Here is a 16847-nt window from a genome sequence, read left to right on the forward strand (position 1 = left end):
AGCCGGAGTGGTGTCCACTGTACAGTAAGCCCATCAACCCAACAACACCACTGGATGGCGAGTGAGTGAGTGGCACTTGGCTGTCTCGCCGCCTGATTGAGTGATGCATCATCCTCGGATGGCTCCTGGTCGGATTCCTGCTCCACTTGCTGAGTGGTCAGGGCAATAAATTCGTTTAAAATGCAAATCAAATGCAAATTGATCAAAACTCTCTGCAGGTAGCCAGGAGGAGAGGTACCACCACAAGGTGCCACAGAGTAATTAAAAATCACAAATTGGTCTGCCGACTCTGCGCCAATTGCTAATTAGCCATAGATCAGAGATCTCCATTGGGACAGGTTTCCATAGGTGGCCATACTGACCATACTGGCCACTGGTCCCCTCCCATAAAAAACTAGATTCAAACTCACAGCCAGTTGGCAATAGTTTGGGGTTATTAATCTCAGCTGTCAAGGACATTTCCTTGTGTAATTTGACTTCAATTGGTTGTACGGTGAGCATAATTTAATCATTTTTCACATGATCATATCAATCGATTTGTATTCGTATAATCAACGCCAGCAATTAATGACTGCCGTCTGCAGTTGCCCCCAACTGCAGTTCGAAACACGATAAACCAGAAACAGGGAGTGTCCTCCGATAAAATGACACACATAGATGTAAATCTGCGATTACTTTTGCTTTTTATATCAAATTACAGCTGCGAACTAAGAGTATGACATTTCCAGAAAGCGAGTTAGCAATTACAACACATTTAACTGAAATTTATTAAGTAAAACCTGTCACATAAAGATAAATAGTACTTAGTGGTAGACATGGTCAAAAGTTAAAACTAGAATAAAACTGAAATTCAAAGCCGATGAGACATCTTAAAGCGGTAGCAGCTCAGCGCGGTGGGGTCTTGGGGTTTGTAACCCCCTGGTTGTCTTCAGATGTCAGCTTACCACATAGTCGAGGTCTATAAGGAAGACTACAAAATAAATACTCTCTAATCTCAGAGGATTATTAAATTACTTACCACAATTATAGCATAGGTAAGACCGATGCATGATCCTGCCAAGACATCAGACCAGTGATGTTTGTAGTCAGAAATTCGAGTGAGGGCCGTATACCAGGCGAACATCAGCAACATGAACTGCAGCAAGTGGCGCAACATGCGGCAGCGCGACCACTGCATCCTGTGTTGCAAGTAAATCTATGAAAGGAAGTTTTGATATTAGTTATATATAATATAAGGTATTAAGAGTAATCCTACCGCCAAATAGAGCATGGCATAGCACGCAAAACTGGCATGTCCACTGGGAAACGATAGTCGCACATCCTTCATTCGCTTCGAAGTGATGTCCACCGCGGAGCAAGCAAAGTCCTCGATATAAAGACCGAAGTTCTTGGGATCACTGCAAGTACTGCCGTCCGGTAAAACAGGTTGACAAAGCTGTTGAAATAAAAAGTGCGCCAAGTTAAGAATGGTTTCTAAATTCCAAAATCCAAACTCACAGAAAAGAAATGCGGTCTCAGCCGCCCAATAGCATACTTGGCTATATTTGTAGTTAGTTGCTCTACCCCCAGACCGAATATAAAGATTCCTATTTTACGATAGCACTCCAGCAGCCATTTCGGCAACTCCAAGTGGCAGATGTGATAGCCACTGCCGGTCTTGTATTTTTCGCCACGCAACCGCTTGTCCTGTGCTCTAAAGAACTCCACAACAACAATCTGTGGGAGAGAGTTAAATAGTTTACTTCAAAAATTAAAAATATGTCTTATGTACTAAGTACTCACAACTGAAACTGGCAAGACTCCGCACATTAAATATAGCACCCAGCTGCGCATAGTGGACTCCTTGTAAGGATGTTGCAGGGAATTGTCATTGCAGAAGAAGCCCCTTTTGAAAGGCTCGCCCCAAACGGAGAATCCCAGCATAGGCAGTCCCACTGGAAAAGTTAAAAAGTGTTTAGGTAAAGTTCTAGATATTTTCCCATTTGAAAAATGAGACTAAAGGGCCATTTGGGTGGCCCAGTACCACGGAATGGTCTCCAATTCCAAGCAAGGTCTGCTGATCAAGCCTTAATTGGACTTGGGTAAACATAACGAACACCACAATGTTGGGGATGGTGTGGAATATACAGATTCTGCCCCCCTTCGAAAAAAAACAAGAACTGACCACAAATTGAATATAATAAATCGGACAGAACTCAATGTGCGAATAAATATATATTTTGTTTTCCAGAGTATCTCTTTTGGGGTGCTTGTTGTTCATCATTGGAGCATTGAAACGCACAAAGGAAAACACACTGCTGGAAACATTTTAGTGCTATTTGTAATGGTTTTTTGTGTTTGAAAACAAGGCGCTTGCTCACCTCAAAACACAGTATTGGGGGGATACTGCCACTCGTAGATAGCGGAACCCCCTCCGGAGCACATCTGCGTGATGGATTCAAATGTGGAATAAGCTCATGACTGGCAAGTGCAAGAGATCAATTGCTGCTTTCATGATAACAGGCCATAAACGTGTGAAAGGCCGTCGGGGAAAAGTGATACTTTTTTCCAAACAACTTTCAATGGGTTAAAAATAAAAGAAAGAACTAAAGACAAGCCGAGCTGATACAAACAAACCATTACAATTGATTTATTTTCCCTTTTTTTTTTGATTAGAAGATAGAAAGAAATTTTTCATGCTTGAAACAGTTTTGATTACTGGACCCAATTAGTATTCTGTTCTACAGTTTTTAAAATAGTTCATGGAAGTTGAAACTTTTCCTTTCCTTTATTTTTGGCGGACGTGTAATGTAAATATTTGGTTTTGTCTTGACGTCGCCCTAGAAACCATCCCCACAAAGAGCTTATTAAGACTTTCGGAACTTTTTTAAGAGGATGTGTTTCGTGGTCGAAGGTCGTCTAAACAAAGCAACCGGAATTTATTTATCAGAAAAGCCTTTTAATAATTCTGGCTACCGAAAATAGTTGGGAAACTCGAAGATCGGTATAGATAGAGACCATTATCATTACTTAATGGTGCATTTGTGGCGCTTACTTGGAAATTATTTTATCTATTGCAAGAGTACCTCTTTTATCGTGTTGCCCAAGCCCTCGATTTACGTTATAGTTTCATCACGGATAGAAGCCAGTGTTGTTTGGCCATAAACTAGGTAGGTATTGCCAGGTAAACATCCGCCATCCTCAATGGCTATTCTTTGTTGTTACCCTTGACCAGAATGGGTTGAATCACTTACCACAGCTGAGCAAGCAGAGATCCACGAAAATCCGTTGGAATATCTGGCGGGGACCTCGCATGGGCTTCGGTCCTGTGCCATTTGGACGCTGGTTGCCCCCAACGAACGTGGGCATCTGCAAGTCGAGTTTCACATGGTTGTTATTGTTGTGGTTGGGATTAGAAGTTGCCCCAGCATTGGCGGCGGCTACAATGCTGGCCGCCGTCGGTGAAGAAGGCTCCTCGCTACTGCTGCTCTGGCTCTCGAATCTCTGAAGCGGTGTGGTATCACAAACGCTGCCCGGACGCATACCGCTCATTGTCACAAGTCCGACGGGGGGATTTATCTCAAAGATGAAAGCCAAGGGGCTCAATTTATGGGCCTATTGCACCTGGACACTGCACGGGTGGTCATCTTATCAGCTAACCGAGATGCACACACAAAATATTTGAATAATCCTCGGGAGTGTTTTCCGTTTTTCGTTATTTTCTTTTGGGATTCAGTTGTGCTAATGGACGCTCCTTTTTTTCGGGGCACTGCGATAAGCTAGTAACCAAGTAAATAAAGCCAAACAAATCGATAATGTTGTAAAATACACGGCGTCGGCGTTTTAGTGGGCGGTTTGAAATTGAAGTTGAAGTTGAAGTTGTTGTTGGGAGAAGGTAAACGCAATTGCGCAAGCGATAATGAGCGATCGCGATCGGTCTCCGAAGTCTCAGAAGAGTTCAGAATTTTCGGTCAAATAATGCTGGCGACGCACAAAGGTAAACACACACAGAACGAGTTAACGAGAAATCTCAGCCATTATTTGGACTGCATTTCCACTTTACACTTAGTTGCGCCCCGTTGCCGTTTGTTTTCTTTTTCCCCCCACATTCGAAGGTGTTATCGTTCTTGCTCCACTTTTTTTTCGCACTTTTTCGGTTTGGTTCTGCTTTTCTATTTGATATTCGCATGCGCAGCAGAGACTACGAGAAGTTATTGAAAATTGTTGGACAGACAGCGGACAGAGAACCCCTAAAAAACCCGAACGATCCGAACCGATCCAATCGACGCCGCCTGAGAAAGTGCGACCAGAAATCCAAGAGCCAGTGCAGCATGGTCCCAGCCAGCCAGTCAGCCAGCCAGCCAGCGATGTAAACAGCTGGCTGGCAAAGAGAGTGGGCTACACTCTCACTGGAAAGACTCTCTTTCAGCTAGGGAATCTTTAGAATGGAACAAGGGTATTAACAGTCTATGGTCTATTTTCTTAAAATTTGTAAGTAAAATTTAAGATATTTAACATTAATTTTAAACTCATTTTTATAGAAATAATTATACTTGAAGGAGTTTACTTTTCAAGTCATCAAAGGTTGGTAAAGATTATTTTTAAACAGTTAATTATCTTTCCATATTAAAGAATTCTAATTTAAAGCTTTAAAACTTACTTTTTAGGCTTGCTAAAAATTTAAACAATAATAATCAAATTTCAAAGTTCCCGCCATAAAAAAGCTCAATGATAACATTACGCATACGCAACGTGGGCCAAAACCCATCGCCAAAGTTAGTTTTGCGTATTCAAGGACATCCTAGTACTCTTTCAGATATCCTTGAAAACAGTCTTAGTTCTTTACCGTTGGCAGCAGTCTCAGTTCCAGTCCCGCGTTCCACCGTCAAAGGCCAACTGATAAGGGAGAGTCTCGGGGTTCTCTCGGGTTCTCTCGCCACCCCCAGTGCTTCTCTTTTCTCTCAGCCCGTCAGACATGCCATACGGGGCACACAATCTTATCTGCCGCCTCAGTTGCCTTTGTGCAACTGCAAATAATGGATGTTTCGGAATTCTACGCGTGGCTATCCGTCCGTTTAGTTCACAGTTCGAATCGGCCGTAAATAATATATATAATTTAGTGTTACGGTAACGGAACGGAAAAAATAAGAATTTAGAGTGCGTATCGAAAACAAAAGCAGAGAATCAGTGTTCTAACGATGACGGAGCGAACAAGGCTTGCCTAAAAAAAAAGTAAACTTTAGCCAACCTGCCCGCCAAAAGGTAAAATTAATTAAACAATCCGAGTGTTTATTTGTACTGGCCTAGTGAGCTAATGGCTATATCCATAGCTCCGCTATTTTATTGATTTGCTTGGCCGGCAAACACAAGTGTGTCTGTGGAGCTTCACGAATTGATGGTCGCATAAACAAATTGCGAATGTGGCTGATGGTGTGTGGTGGGAAAATTCATAAATTATACAGGTGAAAAGAAAAAAAAAAGGAAAAAAGAAAGGAAACTGCTCTCATCGATTGCGTGGGGAGGCCTTTGTTTGGTTTAAAAATCGATACATTCGCGCCATGGTCAAGGTTGTTGTTGTTACGGATATGAGGTTTACTTTCGGGTCTTTCAATTAAAAATCAGACCATTGAGTTCGCAGAACCCTTCGGCCATCGATAGCTTATCAATTATTGAAACGCAAAAAGGCCAAGAGCTGTCGTTTTGATGCGCAGCATTTGGCTTTTCATGGTGTTTTAGCGTTATTGGTTCGATCCGCCACTCTAATACCTCACGTCCGATTTGGCCATCAACTGGCTCTGGAATAAGGCTTTCCCGTCATTTAGATCCACTCAACTTTTGGCCCCGGGCCAAGTTGCAGGCTGTTACAAGATGTTTCGTTACGAATATGAAATACTTGGCATTGTTCCTGCCCCACAAAAGTTCATAAATCAGCTGGAAATTGTATTTCATAGATTTCCTCCACATTTCCTGAGCTTTTTGGATAATTTGCAAATGTTTATTGGCCAGAAAGAATCTTTTTATTTCCCTCACAGTCTGTACTTCGGTTACCACACTTTTCTGGCCAACTTTGTGTTCAAATTTCAGTGTCAAGCGCGTGTAAATGTTGGCAAACTTTTGCTGATTCCAGCCAGAACCACAATGCGATCAATAATAATCGTTAACAAAGCAAATAAACAAGTCTTTTACATACAGTTTTTGGCTTGGTTTTTGGCCAAAACTTGAGACCGCAGACTGCATTTCAGGTGTCGATTTTCCTTCCTCTCCGCCGACAACTTGTCTGCATTGTAATCCGAAATGGAAGCCTCCAAGTTGGGCAACTTATTCCTCCTTTTAAATTGGGATTTGCGTGCCGAGTGGAGGGGAGGCGAAATTTCCATATTTAGATCGAAATTCCCGACATGCACTTGTTGCATTTTTAATGATCCCCGCCTGGCGCCAGTTGTTTATGTAAATTGTGAACCATTTCATTAACCGATACGCATATTTTTTTGATTTTAAATTATATTTTTCCATCTCGAATGACCTTAATTCGCCCCATGAGTCCGAGATATTCCAAAAGTGACATTTGGCTGGAGGGGAAAGGAGGTGACTGGAGGTCGCGGACTCAGCTTGTGGTCGTTGGCCCCTCAAAAGTTAATCGGACAACTCGGGAATCAAAATGAGGAGGCGGAGATTTAGCCTTTTGTTTCACATGAGACTTGATAATTATCCACTTTTAATGCAGGATTACAGTGACAAGTCCTTTGATGCGATAAACCTGTTATCTTGATTGTCTTAAGGTGTTAAGCCAACTAAATACATTCAGGAAACTACGAAAGACTAAAAAGATATATAAGTACAGTACCATTTTTCTTAATAAATCACTAATTAGCAATCCCTCGCATTAAAGTCTATTTATTACAGATATTTTTCAAGTGAAGTGGATAAGCAAAGCATTAATCAGTCTTCCCAATTGAAAGCTAATTGATGTTCCCATAAATAACCCAATATCCAAAGATATACTCTACATAGAGAGAAGGGAGTGTCTATAAGTATTTCCCAACCAAAAGTAGTTTTAAAAACTTTACAATTTGTCATAAATTTGGTGTCTTGTTTAGAGGCTAATAAGGCCTAGCCCCGTTTGGCCCCCTTAGTCATAAAAAATCGTTATCATTTCCACCGTTGCCAGAGATAAGATAATGCCGCGATTTGCACAAATATAGGAAAGATTAATCGTTTATTAATGGGTCAACATGACGCCCCTGCAACATGCAGGCTAAGATATTTTTAGCCTGATTAATTCCCCATTTATTTCCGGGAGCTGACAATTAAAAAATAATCTCATGCCAACAATCTCGAGTGCGTGGAAGCACGCTCTTCACATCCCCACATCCGATAATATCTCGATTCTTTTGCCATTTTTTTATTTCTATTTTTTTTGTTGGATTTTTTTAATTAAGATACTGCCTGCTGCGTTGTCATTCGTTAAAAAAAGGGCCAAGGGGATAAGGGAAAGTGAACATTCATCAGCGGAGTCGAATATCTCCGGAGTGTGGGCTAGACCCTGGCAAACATAAAATAGCAACAGCACTGGATCGCTATCTATAAATAGAAGGATGCCCGATCGAATTCATTGGCCCGGTTGCCTTGGCCTGGCCATAATCATACCTGACAACTGCAATTCCTCTTTTTTTTCTTCCTCCTCTGTAAGTTTGTTGCTCCTTCTTTGGGAGAAGAACAACTTCTTGGGGATCTGACTGACGTTTGCCACTTGACCAGTTGGGGTTTTTTGTCAAATTAAGGCCTGGCTCGACCCGGAGCACTCGAACAGATCTCTACTTGGTCATTACAACGCCCCGTTGATGGCCTCGGTGATTGCGCAAAATTATAGAAATTCAGGAACATCTCTCTAGATGGAAATACAAGAATGGAGTTGGTACTCATTGGCAACTAGAGATATTTCCTTAAAAACCTGCTGTTTTAAAATTTAAATACTCTGGAAGAATCTTTTTAAAGGCATCTCTCAAGTTTGTAAACGAGTAATTCATAATTTCATGAAATCAATATCTTGGCAAATATTCTTAAAAAATTCTTTATGAGAAATGTTTTAAAAATACTCCATACTCGTTGTTCAAAACTGGTTTTTCAACCGAGACTCATTTGAAATTCTGAACAAAAAAACACTTTGAGTAGAAGCTCTATTGTAAAAAATCGATATGCCTTCTGACAGATGAAATTGAAAGTTTTTATTATTCATTTGAAGCGACGTCACTTAACCCTGTTGTGGGGAAACCATCTTCAATTCCATCTTTGAAAGCCAATAAATCACGAGATGCTACGCATTCAAATGAATCAGAAATGGTATGGAAACACGCGTCACAACTGTCAGTTTTTATCGTTAGGGAATCCTCCACCGATTACTCACTCTTATTCAACTTATTCAACATTTTTCCCCCTTTAATAATTTTTTGTATATATATCTTTTTGATGATCCTCCAGCAGTAGAAGAGAAGAAGGCTATGACGTAGAGGAAATACGTTAAGACGAGATTCGCACCACTGCACCACCACCAGATACCTGGTTGCTCTCTTAAGCTCAAGTTCACTGCCAAGCGCCAACGAGAGCAAGCGAGAGAGATAAGGGAAAGCTCAAACTGGAAAGCTCAAACGGCACCCAAAACTGTTCGAAGAGAATCGAAAATGAGAAACGAATCATCCGCCAGCGAAACAACACCGCTGCGGCGGCCCGAAAGTGAATCGCCTGATAACGTGGCTCAGAACCACGGACAACTGACAGTTGTTAACAATAATCACAGTAATAGCAATAATAATAATAGCAACTACGGTGATTCGGTGACAGTGCGGCTGCAGGATAACAACGAGGACAACAACATACAACAGCAGCAGAGCAAAGCAACAAATATGGACACCAACAAGCGAATCTTGTGCCGCGTGGGCTTGGACGTTTTAATCCTACTCTGCGGTAAGTTGTGGAATTTATTCAACTACACTTGTTCACCTCGGAATTCGATGCAAACTTTCAATTATTTACCTTAGCCGCATGTTTATTTTCTGTCGCAATGTTTATTATTATTTCTTTTTGTGTTTATTTCCGTTTCACTCTCCCATTTGGGCTTTTTTTTTATGTAATTGCGCATGTGTGTGCGTAACTGTGCTGGCCTTGCCAAAGCTTTCCAAGAGAGAGACTCTTAAAGTTTTCTCCTCTCTTAGGGTGAACTCTCTTTATGTTTTAGATTCGAATTTAAATAATTTACAGATTAGTGTAAAAAAAGTATATATTATCGAGTTGATGACTCAAACTTGTAACAGCGATCTTGCAACAAAAGTGTGGAAGTAGAAGCTTTTATACCTTTTGCTGTTTACCGCCCTTCCCTTATTTTTATTTGCTTGGTAAACAAAAGCGGTAAAAGGCAGTAAATTGTGTCAGCCAGAGGTGGACAACCTGCACTGCAATAGCCGACTCCCCGATCGACGGGGGTGTTGCACAATTTCCCCATAAACAGTTTTCCTTGCCCAACTTTATCAGAGTTTCTTGTTGTGTTTGTTTTGAAAGAAATAACTTAAGGAAGTTCAAACATTTTCCACCTTTGAACACCTTTGGAACTGGTTTACCTGTTATCGTACTGATCAGCCACCTGGCTGAGTCACTCCACAAACACCCCATTATAGGCAGAGACACATTTTGTGGATTTTTGCAATTGGCACTACTGGAAAATAACGAGGCTAGGTCGCCATATTTGAGCAACTGATATGGAGTTTCTACCTTAACTAGTACTAGTAGCTAATCAGCCAGAGACCTCCTATAGAATTTACGACTTCATTGTTGGTATTGCATTTAGTTTACAATGGAAATTCAGCGGGATATGGTGGTGTTACCATTCCCAGCATAAAAGCATGACACACGGATGTCTCAGGTAGTAAGCTTTCCCCTCAAAGTTGACTCATCTAAAGCGACTTTAAGGTCCAGGCTGTCCAGGCAGTAAACCCAAATCCCAAATGAATCATCTCACAAGGAGATGGCAGGAAATGAAAAAAGGGGTTCCAACTAGATAACCCAAAATATCACCAGATAAGAGCAGACTTCTGTAATCTAACCACATACCTTTTTTTTGGTAGTATTCTAATCTTAAACACGCGCCGTGTGCACATTCCCACATAACAAATTGGAAATTTTTCCATCGATTTTTCAACCAAAAACCACCACAAAGTTTTGTCAATAATATGTTACCAAATAAATTCCCATTAGTTAAATCTTATACAAAACATCAGACTAGGCATGGGCCATTCAAAAATTCTTGTTTTTAGTGGGTCGAGAGTATCTTTGTATCTATCGGATGCATCTGATGGATGCATCGCCGCCGTGAGCTCGCCTGTCGTCAACTAATTTTGGGTGTAAATTACTCGTGTCGCTAGACAAACGCTGATAAAGTGATTTCTTGGGGAGAGGAAAGAATGGAGCCAAGTGATACCATGACGAGAGTGTCAGTGGCACTTAACCAAACAAATTTCCAAACCTTAGGAACCGAATCTCAACGTATCTACGTTTGACGTTAATTGAATGCGAACGAGCCGAGGCACAGACTTCTTTTCTTCCACCTTTCTCCTTGAGGTGGAGTCATTAAACCCATAAAATATACAGAAATGCATATCGGAGGTCGTCCCCCAGTACCAGACCCACTACCAGACCCCATCTCTCACCCCACCCCCACTTTGATAATTTATCGAGCGTGATTGCGTGAGCCCCCCCTCGGTATTGTACTTTGTGTATGTTGGTAGTTGGGGGGTGAACACATTCTTCCATTCAATTTGACCAAAAACTAAGTAGAAAGAATAATATTTATGCAATGCATTTTGGGCATTTTCCTGAGGCATGGCTGTTATTGTTTACCTTCCACGCAACAACAAACAGGGCCTAAAAACGATACAGCCACAGATTCAGATACAACTACAGATTCAGATACAACTACAGATTCAGATACAGCTACAGATCTAGATATATGGCCACAATAGATTTCGGATTGCTGCAAAGATGGATGTTGATTTTTCATGTAGTTTTTTTCGCTACAGTTCCTGGGAGGAAAGTAATGAACATTTAATTGCCAGGGGCTCATGACTCATGACCTGTCAGAGAATGGTTTGGGGGGAGAATCTCTACAGGGCAGGTAGTCTGTGACACCTTTTTATGATGCGGGTCGATGGGAAGATTCTTGGTAAACAATTCGGATGTCTTGCCAAAACCCACATCAATATTTTGTCCATTTTTTACGGTCGTCGTCTTTGTCCTGTTCCCCGATCAGATCAATTGGCGCGGTTCAAAGTTTACTCCGGTTAGCCATCCTGAGGCTTGTCTGGCTGGTAAGTCTGAATGGAGTCTCGGAGTTACTTGCTATCTTGGCATTAATTGTCTTTAATTTGACTTCCGTCATGTCTAATTAATGCGGCAAGTGCAAGTCAGACGCTTTTAATTAGAAGCTGCCTGGTATTTGGGGTCAGATTTGAACGTAGAACGTAGAGTTTTTCCTCAAAGACTCTGCAAATATGTACTCGGATAGCACGAGATAACTCTTCTATGCAGCTAAGCGACAAGCAAACATTTGGTAACTTGAAAGAAAAGCGACTTGTCGGCATCCCAGCATCCCTCAAAGATACAAAGATACAAATAAGAGGCGTAGGACGGTGGCTTTGAGATGGAGAAATGGTAAGCGTAAAAAGGCCGGCCAAGTTGATCTTTTGAAGAAATCTGATTGTTGGGAAGTGAGACCGAGACTGAGACTGAAACTGAAGTGGGTGCGTTTACCTCTTTGTTTAACAAACAATTTGTTTATGTTGGTGCTCCGTTTGTTGGTTCAATTAGATGGCAGTGAGCTGGAGCAGGCGGCGTCTTTATTATTAAAATGAACTTGACACCAAATGGACAATGTTTTTGTACATTTGCTATGAAAGTGCGGCATCCATAGGTGCGTTACAATTCGTTTGAGTGCAACCCCCGATGCTCGAAAAATTAAATTAAATATTTCCGCTGGAGGTATGCGACAACAGCCACTGTATAATCATTTTTAAACGGTTTATGTCACCCCCATAAAAAACAGAGAGACATGCATAAAAAAAAACCAACAACCAATGTTCCAATTTCATTTTTACATTCTCCCCATTTCTCCAGTCCGAAGTTCGAACTAACTAATCCCTGGCTTATGAAGATCATAATACATCTCTCCACAAAGGCCAGACACTTTCGTTTTCCATGCCGCAAAGTCATAAAAACATTTTAGTGCTACCGGGTGGTTCGAACAGGATTAGGGATTTCGAAAAAAGAGAGAAAGGGATCTCTGTTCTCCTACGCTCGCATGGAGGACCAACAATGGGCCACTTGCTGTTCGTAATATGACGCTAATCTCTGCCAGAATCCAGAATCCATCTCTATAACTTTCCCAGCATTATCAAAAACAGTCGGCGATCGTTTAACATCCAAGGGACAATGCCACTGATCTAGATTTAGGGACCTGATGCAGCTGCATCCTAAAGAATGGAACAAGAACTAGACGACGAGGAAGACGAGGCATTGTGTCACCCACCTTTGTTGCAACTCGAAGATCAGTGCCAATGGCCAAAAAAGTAATTAAAACGGAGAGACGTGTCGCCACGGAGTGCTGGCTAGGCACTCCAGATCTGCTAGTCTAATGAGCACTTCAAAACTCCAGGCACAGGCCCACAAGTTTTTAAAATTTTCAACGCCTGGCTGACTGCGGCCATCGACTGAGTTCATCGACTTCGACTTCAGTTCCCCTGCAGGTAGTATGCCTCATTGCAGAGGGAGTCAATTAGGCAAACTAGAGCGATGCAGCCAGGGCTAATGCAGTTTTAATTATCCACTAGATAAATGTTCTAAAGCAAATAAAGAAGCCACACCGCGTTCCTGCAGGCCATCGATCAATTCTACCATTTGTCAGACTTCTAAAGTTCTATAGGTTATTATTAATGGCTACGAATTTTTAATAAGACAGGCTGAGAAGTCGCTGACAGATTTCCCCGCGTTGGCATTACTTTATGAGCCCCAATTGAGACCCCGCACACGTTCGCCTGTCACTGGGAATCTTATCACTTGGGCTTAGACATATCGCCAGTCAATAGGGGCTGGGGACCGTACCCCGAAGATAATGCCCCGCGCCACTTAAGCCCCAATGACCTACTAAGATCGGTGTCAGAATCTATAAATTGATAAATGGATAGTGTTTCTAATTTTTGTCTATCTATTGCAGTTGGCTTTCCCATACTCCTGTTCTTCCTGCTGGGCGAGCCCTACAAGCGCGGTTTCTTCTGCGACGATGAGTCGCTGAAGCATCCGTTTCACGACTCCACGGTCCGGAATTGGATGCTATACTTTATTGGAGTGATCATACCAGTTGGCGTGGTAAGTATCCAAGTGGGTGGGTGCTTACTGGGGAAGGCTAAATAGAAATTGTGTCAAGCAGCTGTCAGATACTTGAGGGAAGATTGCGCAATTGCGTCAAGTTCAGTTGTCAGCAGGCCATAGAGACATGATGCAAGATACCACATTGCATGTTTGCTGTCCACATGTCGGCAATTAAAACTAGAGCAACATGTGTCTGGCCCTAATGGGCCTAGTCCCTAATAAACTCCTACGCACAGCCTATTTTCCAGATACTATAAATATTTGCATGCGCCTTCTGGCCCTTAATGACTTCCAGAAAAAAAAGGGTTTTACGAGCTGCGAACTCACAGAACTCACTCCCATTTACTATTTACTAGTTTATTGTCTTTTTATTCTTCAGATGCTCGCCGTCGAGGTAATAATATCGCAGAACAAGGCCAAGACAGATAATGGCAACTCGATAGGTCGGCGATATGTCTTCATGAACCGCGAACTGCCCGACTGGCTGATCGAGTGCTACAAAAAGGTTGGCATTTATGCCTTCGGAGCTGTTGTTAGCCAACTGACTACGGATATCGCAAAATACTCCATCGGACGGCTGCGTCCCCATTTCATAGCGGTGAGTATCTGGGTAGTGTGCTGTCGCGGTTTATAATTTCACATTGGTATCCACGTTTTGACATTGCCAATTAATTTTAATCTGCAACATGTGCAGCACAAGACGACAGGCAACAGCAACAGTGACAGCCAACAACGAAGACAAATCCAATGTCGAAGTAGGAAAATGACATTTACATGGACTTGGAGACAATGCCAAAGACTCTCACGCACTGGGGAAAAAGATATTAATAGAAATTTGGGGGACAATCTGGTGACAAATACCCTAACCATAAATGTTTATCTTTTCGGTATAAAGTAATCTAAAATAAACATTTTGGGGGTGTACTTTTTATTTGCAACACTTGAATGATAAAGAAAAGGTTATTAGTTGTATAGTTACTTTAATTTTTATCAGGGTATCTATAAACTTTTGAGAATCAGACATTCCAGACAGCTATCCCAGCCCAATAGCTTGTTTATTTATGATATTTTGACTGGATGTCTGACAATTCCATAAATATTCGCGGCGGCAAGTGGCTTGTTAGCTTGTTATCGTCCGGATCATTTGGGGGGCTCGCATAGGGACTCCATGGACATGTAGGGATCACTTTCGAAAGGGAGCTGCCGCACAGAGCCGCCCTATTGTTAAGTGAAGTGCGGCAACCGGGCCGCAGAAAGTGCAATGCAGTTGCAGCTGTTGCCTCAACTCTTAACTCCCTAATTTGCGGCACATGTGTCGGAGAACTCTAGGGAGCTAGGGAGCTCAAGTCCGAGTCATCGTTTTACTCACTAGTCCCCATTGTCCTCCCCACCCACAGGTGTGCCAGCCCGTGATGTCCGACGGCTCCACCTGCGACGATCCCCGCAACGTGGGCAAGTACATCGAGGAGTTCACATGCAAGGGAGTCGGCTCGTCGGCACGCATGCTCAAAGAGATGCGCCTCTCCTTCCCCAGCGGCCACTCCAGCTTCACCTTCTTCGCCATGGTCTATCTGGCGGTAAGTCCATTGTTATAGTCACACGATCCGAGGACTCATTGTTTTCCCTTCATACTTTTTACTTTTTGCAGCTGTACCTGCAGGCACGCATGACCTGGCGGGGCTCCAAGCTGCTGCGTCACCTCCTGCAGTTCGTCTTTATTATGGTGGCCTGGTACACGGCTCTGAGCCGCGTTTCGGACTACAAGCACCACTGGTCGGATGTGCTGGCAGGCTCCCTGATTGGTTCCCTATGTGCCTTAGTTGTGGTGAGTGTTTCTTTCACTTCTAAACATTATATTTCATTATACTTCATTGTATTTCATTTATGAATCCCCGAAAGCATGAACCCCTTGCCAAGTTATCCCAATATGTCAGACTCATATGCAATACTTCCATCATCTTTTTTAGAGCTACTGCTTGCCCAAGAGTTGGTTCAATTTCCAAACAGTTTGGCCCCCAAAAGTCAAAGCAAAGTGAGGGAAAGGTGCACAGAACAGTAACAGTATCGGCAGAATAGCTTTTACGACATTGTAAAGAAGATTAGCAATTAAAGCATCACAAATCCTGCATATACCCCCCCGACTATTCATTGTTATTAACCTGGTGGCGGCGGCCCATTAGCCTTAATTGAAGTGCGGGATAATACGGGTTATGGATGCGTTCTTCGAATTGGCTGGAGAGCCTCTCAACACCTTGCCACGGGGCTATTTGCGTGTGGTGGCAATCAATGCCATCCAATATAAGTAGCACGAAATGGCCAGTCAGCCAACCATCTAGCCAGGTCGGCTTGACTCTATGCCAAGTCCAATCCAGCTGGCCGTGCAGCTGTCCAGTCGTAATTTCACGCTTCACTGGGGAATGGAGGGAAAGTTATGAGGGGAGATGGTCGAGGAGGACCCCATCAGCCATCATATTCGACGGCGATTCAATTAGAGAGATAGGAACGGGTTGGGAAGTCACTCCAAACACATACTTTTAGGAGCAGATGTCTAATTAATTGTGTACTCAAAGTATTACCACATAATTGGGTTTTAAATAGGCATATGAAAGGGTTTATTTATGGGTCTAAAAAAGAAGAACAAAAAACATGATAATATTTTATACATAAACCATATTAACCATAATATCCTTCGATTTCTTTACAGGCCAATTTCGTTTCGGATTTATTTAAAAAGCCCTACAAAAAGCCCTATTTGCCGCGTACAGCGCAGGACATGAATGCAACACCTTTGGCTCCCCATCAAGGAATTACGATAACGTCGAACTAACACTCAGGAAAAGCACACCATTATTATTACAAATTCCATGAGTTATAGGCGAAGTTGAACCTTCTGCTCTCCCTTTATTTTCGGATATATTCGACAGGATAACAAAGCCAAGCTTTGCGTGGAATCCTTTTTAATTTTAAATTCCTGAATTTGCATTTTGTGTGCCGAATGTAAGAGTGTTTGTGAGTGGCAAGTGCACTTCTTTTAGTGACTTTATAGTCGTAAGCTAGAGAAATTGAAAAGATATCTGTGTGATGGTATTTATTTTAATATTTAATTAAGAGATTTTTAAATTAATGTGACGATTTCCAACAAAACAAGTGACCTTCAAACAGATCAGCACAACAATAAATATGGAAAACAGCTGAGAGCAGATAAAGCAATAAGTATTATTCTAAATTAAGAGCTAAGCAGTAATAACGAAAATATATTTTAATTAAGTTTAAGAAAATCTTTAAATAAATGAATATGTTTTAAGTTTAATTTAAAAACAAAAGGCTGTTGTTAACTATTATTGGGAGGAGGGTGGTTTGCTTAAAGTTAAATTATTGGCGCTGGATGGTTGGAATTTATAAAAAACCTATGATTTTTTAAAATTATATGATTCCGTTTCAAAAATTAAAACACTCTG

General features: G+C 41.9%; 2 protein-coding genes and 1 long non-coding RNA gene across 8 annotated transcripts; 1 reads left to right on the top strand and 2 right to left on the bottom strand.

Moving 5' to 3' along the window:
• Window positions 1-743: 743 nt before the first annotated feature.
• On the bottom strand, window positions 744-9276 carry LOC6494684 (putative phosphatidate phosphatase). 4 transcript variants are annotated; one of them, XM_044715225.1, is made up of 7 exons: window positions 9010-9276; window positions 3234-3348; window positions 1783-1934; window positions 1498-1716; window positions 1256-1435; window positions 1019-1195; window positions 744-958 (listed from the first exon to the last, which is right to left on the bottom strand). In XM_044715225.1, exons 2-7 carry the CDS (start codon window positions 3346-3348, stop codon window positions 941-943), a joined length of 861 nt encoding a protein of 286 aa, XP_044571160.1. In that variant the 5' UTR covers window positions 9010-9276; the 3' UTR covers window positions 744-940. The 4 variants fall into 4 exon arrangements, with proteins under 4 accessions (XP_044571160.1, XP_014762913.1, XP_001959862.1 ...); XM_014907427.3 differs by lacking the exon at window positions 9010-9276 and adding an exon at window positions 4826-4963; XM_001959826.4 differs by lacking the exon at window positions 9010-9276 and having other exon boundaries at window positions 3234-4309.
• LOC6495923 (putative phosphatidate phosphatase) lies at window positions 4998-16712 on the top strand. 3 transcript variants are annotated; one of them, XM_014908053.3, is made up of 7 exons: window positions 4998-5241; window positions 8458-8940; window positions 13235-13386; window positions 13769-13987; window positions 14787-14966; window positions 15038-15214; window positions 15357-15517. In XM_014908053.3, exons 2-7 carry the CDS (start codon window positions 8658-8660, stop codon window positions 15423-15425), a joined length of 1080 nt encoding a protein of 359 aa, XP_014763539.1. In that variant the 5' UTR covers window positions 4998-5241; window positions 8458-8657; the 3' UTR covers window positions 15426-15517. The 3 variants fall into 3 exon arrangements, with proteins under 3 accessions (XP_014763539.1, XP_014763538.1, XP_001959863.1); XM_014908052.3 differs by lacking the exon at window positions 15357-15517 and adding an exon at window positions 16094-16712 and having other exon boundaries at window positions 5001-5241; XM_001959827.4 differs by lacking the exon at window positions 15357-15517 and adding an exon at window positions 16094-16712 and having other exon boundaries at window positions 5001-5241; window positions 8461-8940.
• On the bottom strand, window positions 13731-14341 carry LOC123257197. The gene is made up of 2 exons (XR_006507196.1): window positions 14257-14341; window positions 13731-14198 (listed from the first exon to the last, which is right to left on the bottom strand). It is a non-coding gene; the product is annotated as an uncharacterized LOC123257197 (long non-coding RNA).
• Window positions 16713-16847: the final 135 nt, after the last annotated feature.

This window comes from Drosophila ananassae, chromosome 3L (genome assembly GCF_017639315.1).
Source record: "Drosophila ananassae strain 14024-0371.13 chromosome 3L, ASM1763931v2, whole genome shotgun sequence".
In the NCBI taxonomy this organism is placed as follows: domain Eukaryota; kingdom Metazoa; phylum Arthropoda; class Insecta; order Diptera; family Drosophilidae; genus Drosophila; species Drosophila ananassae.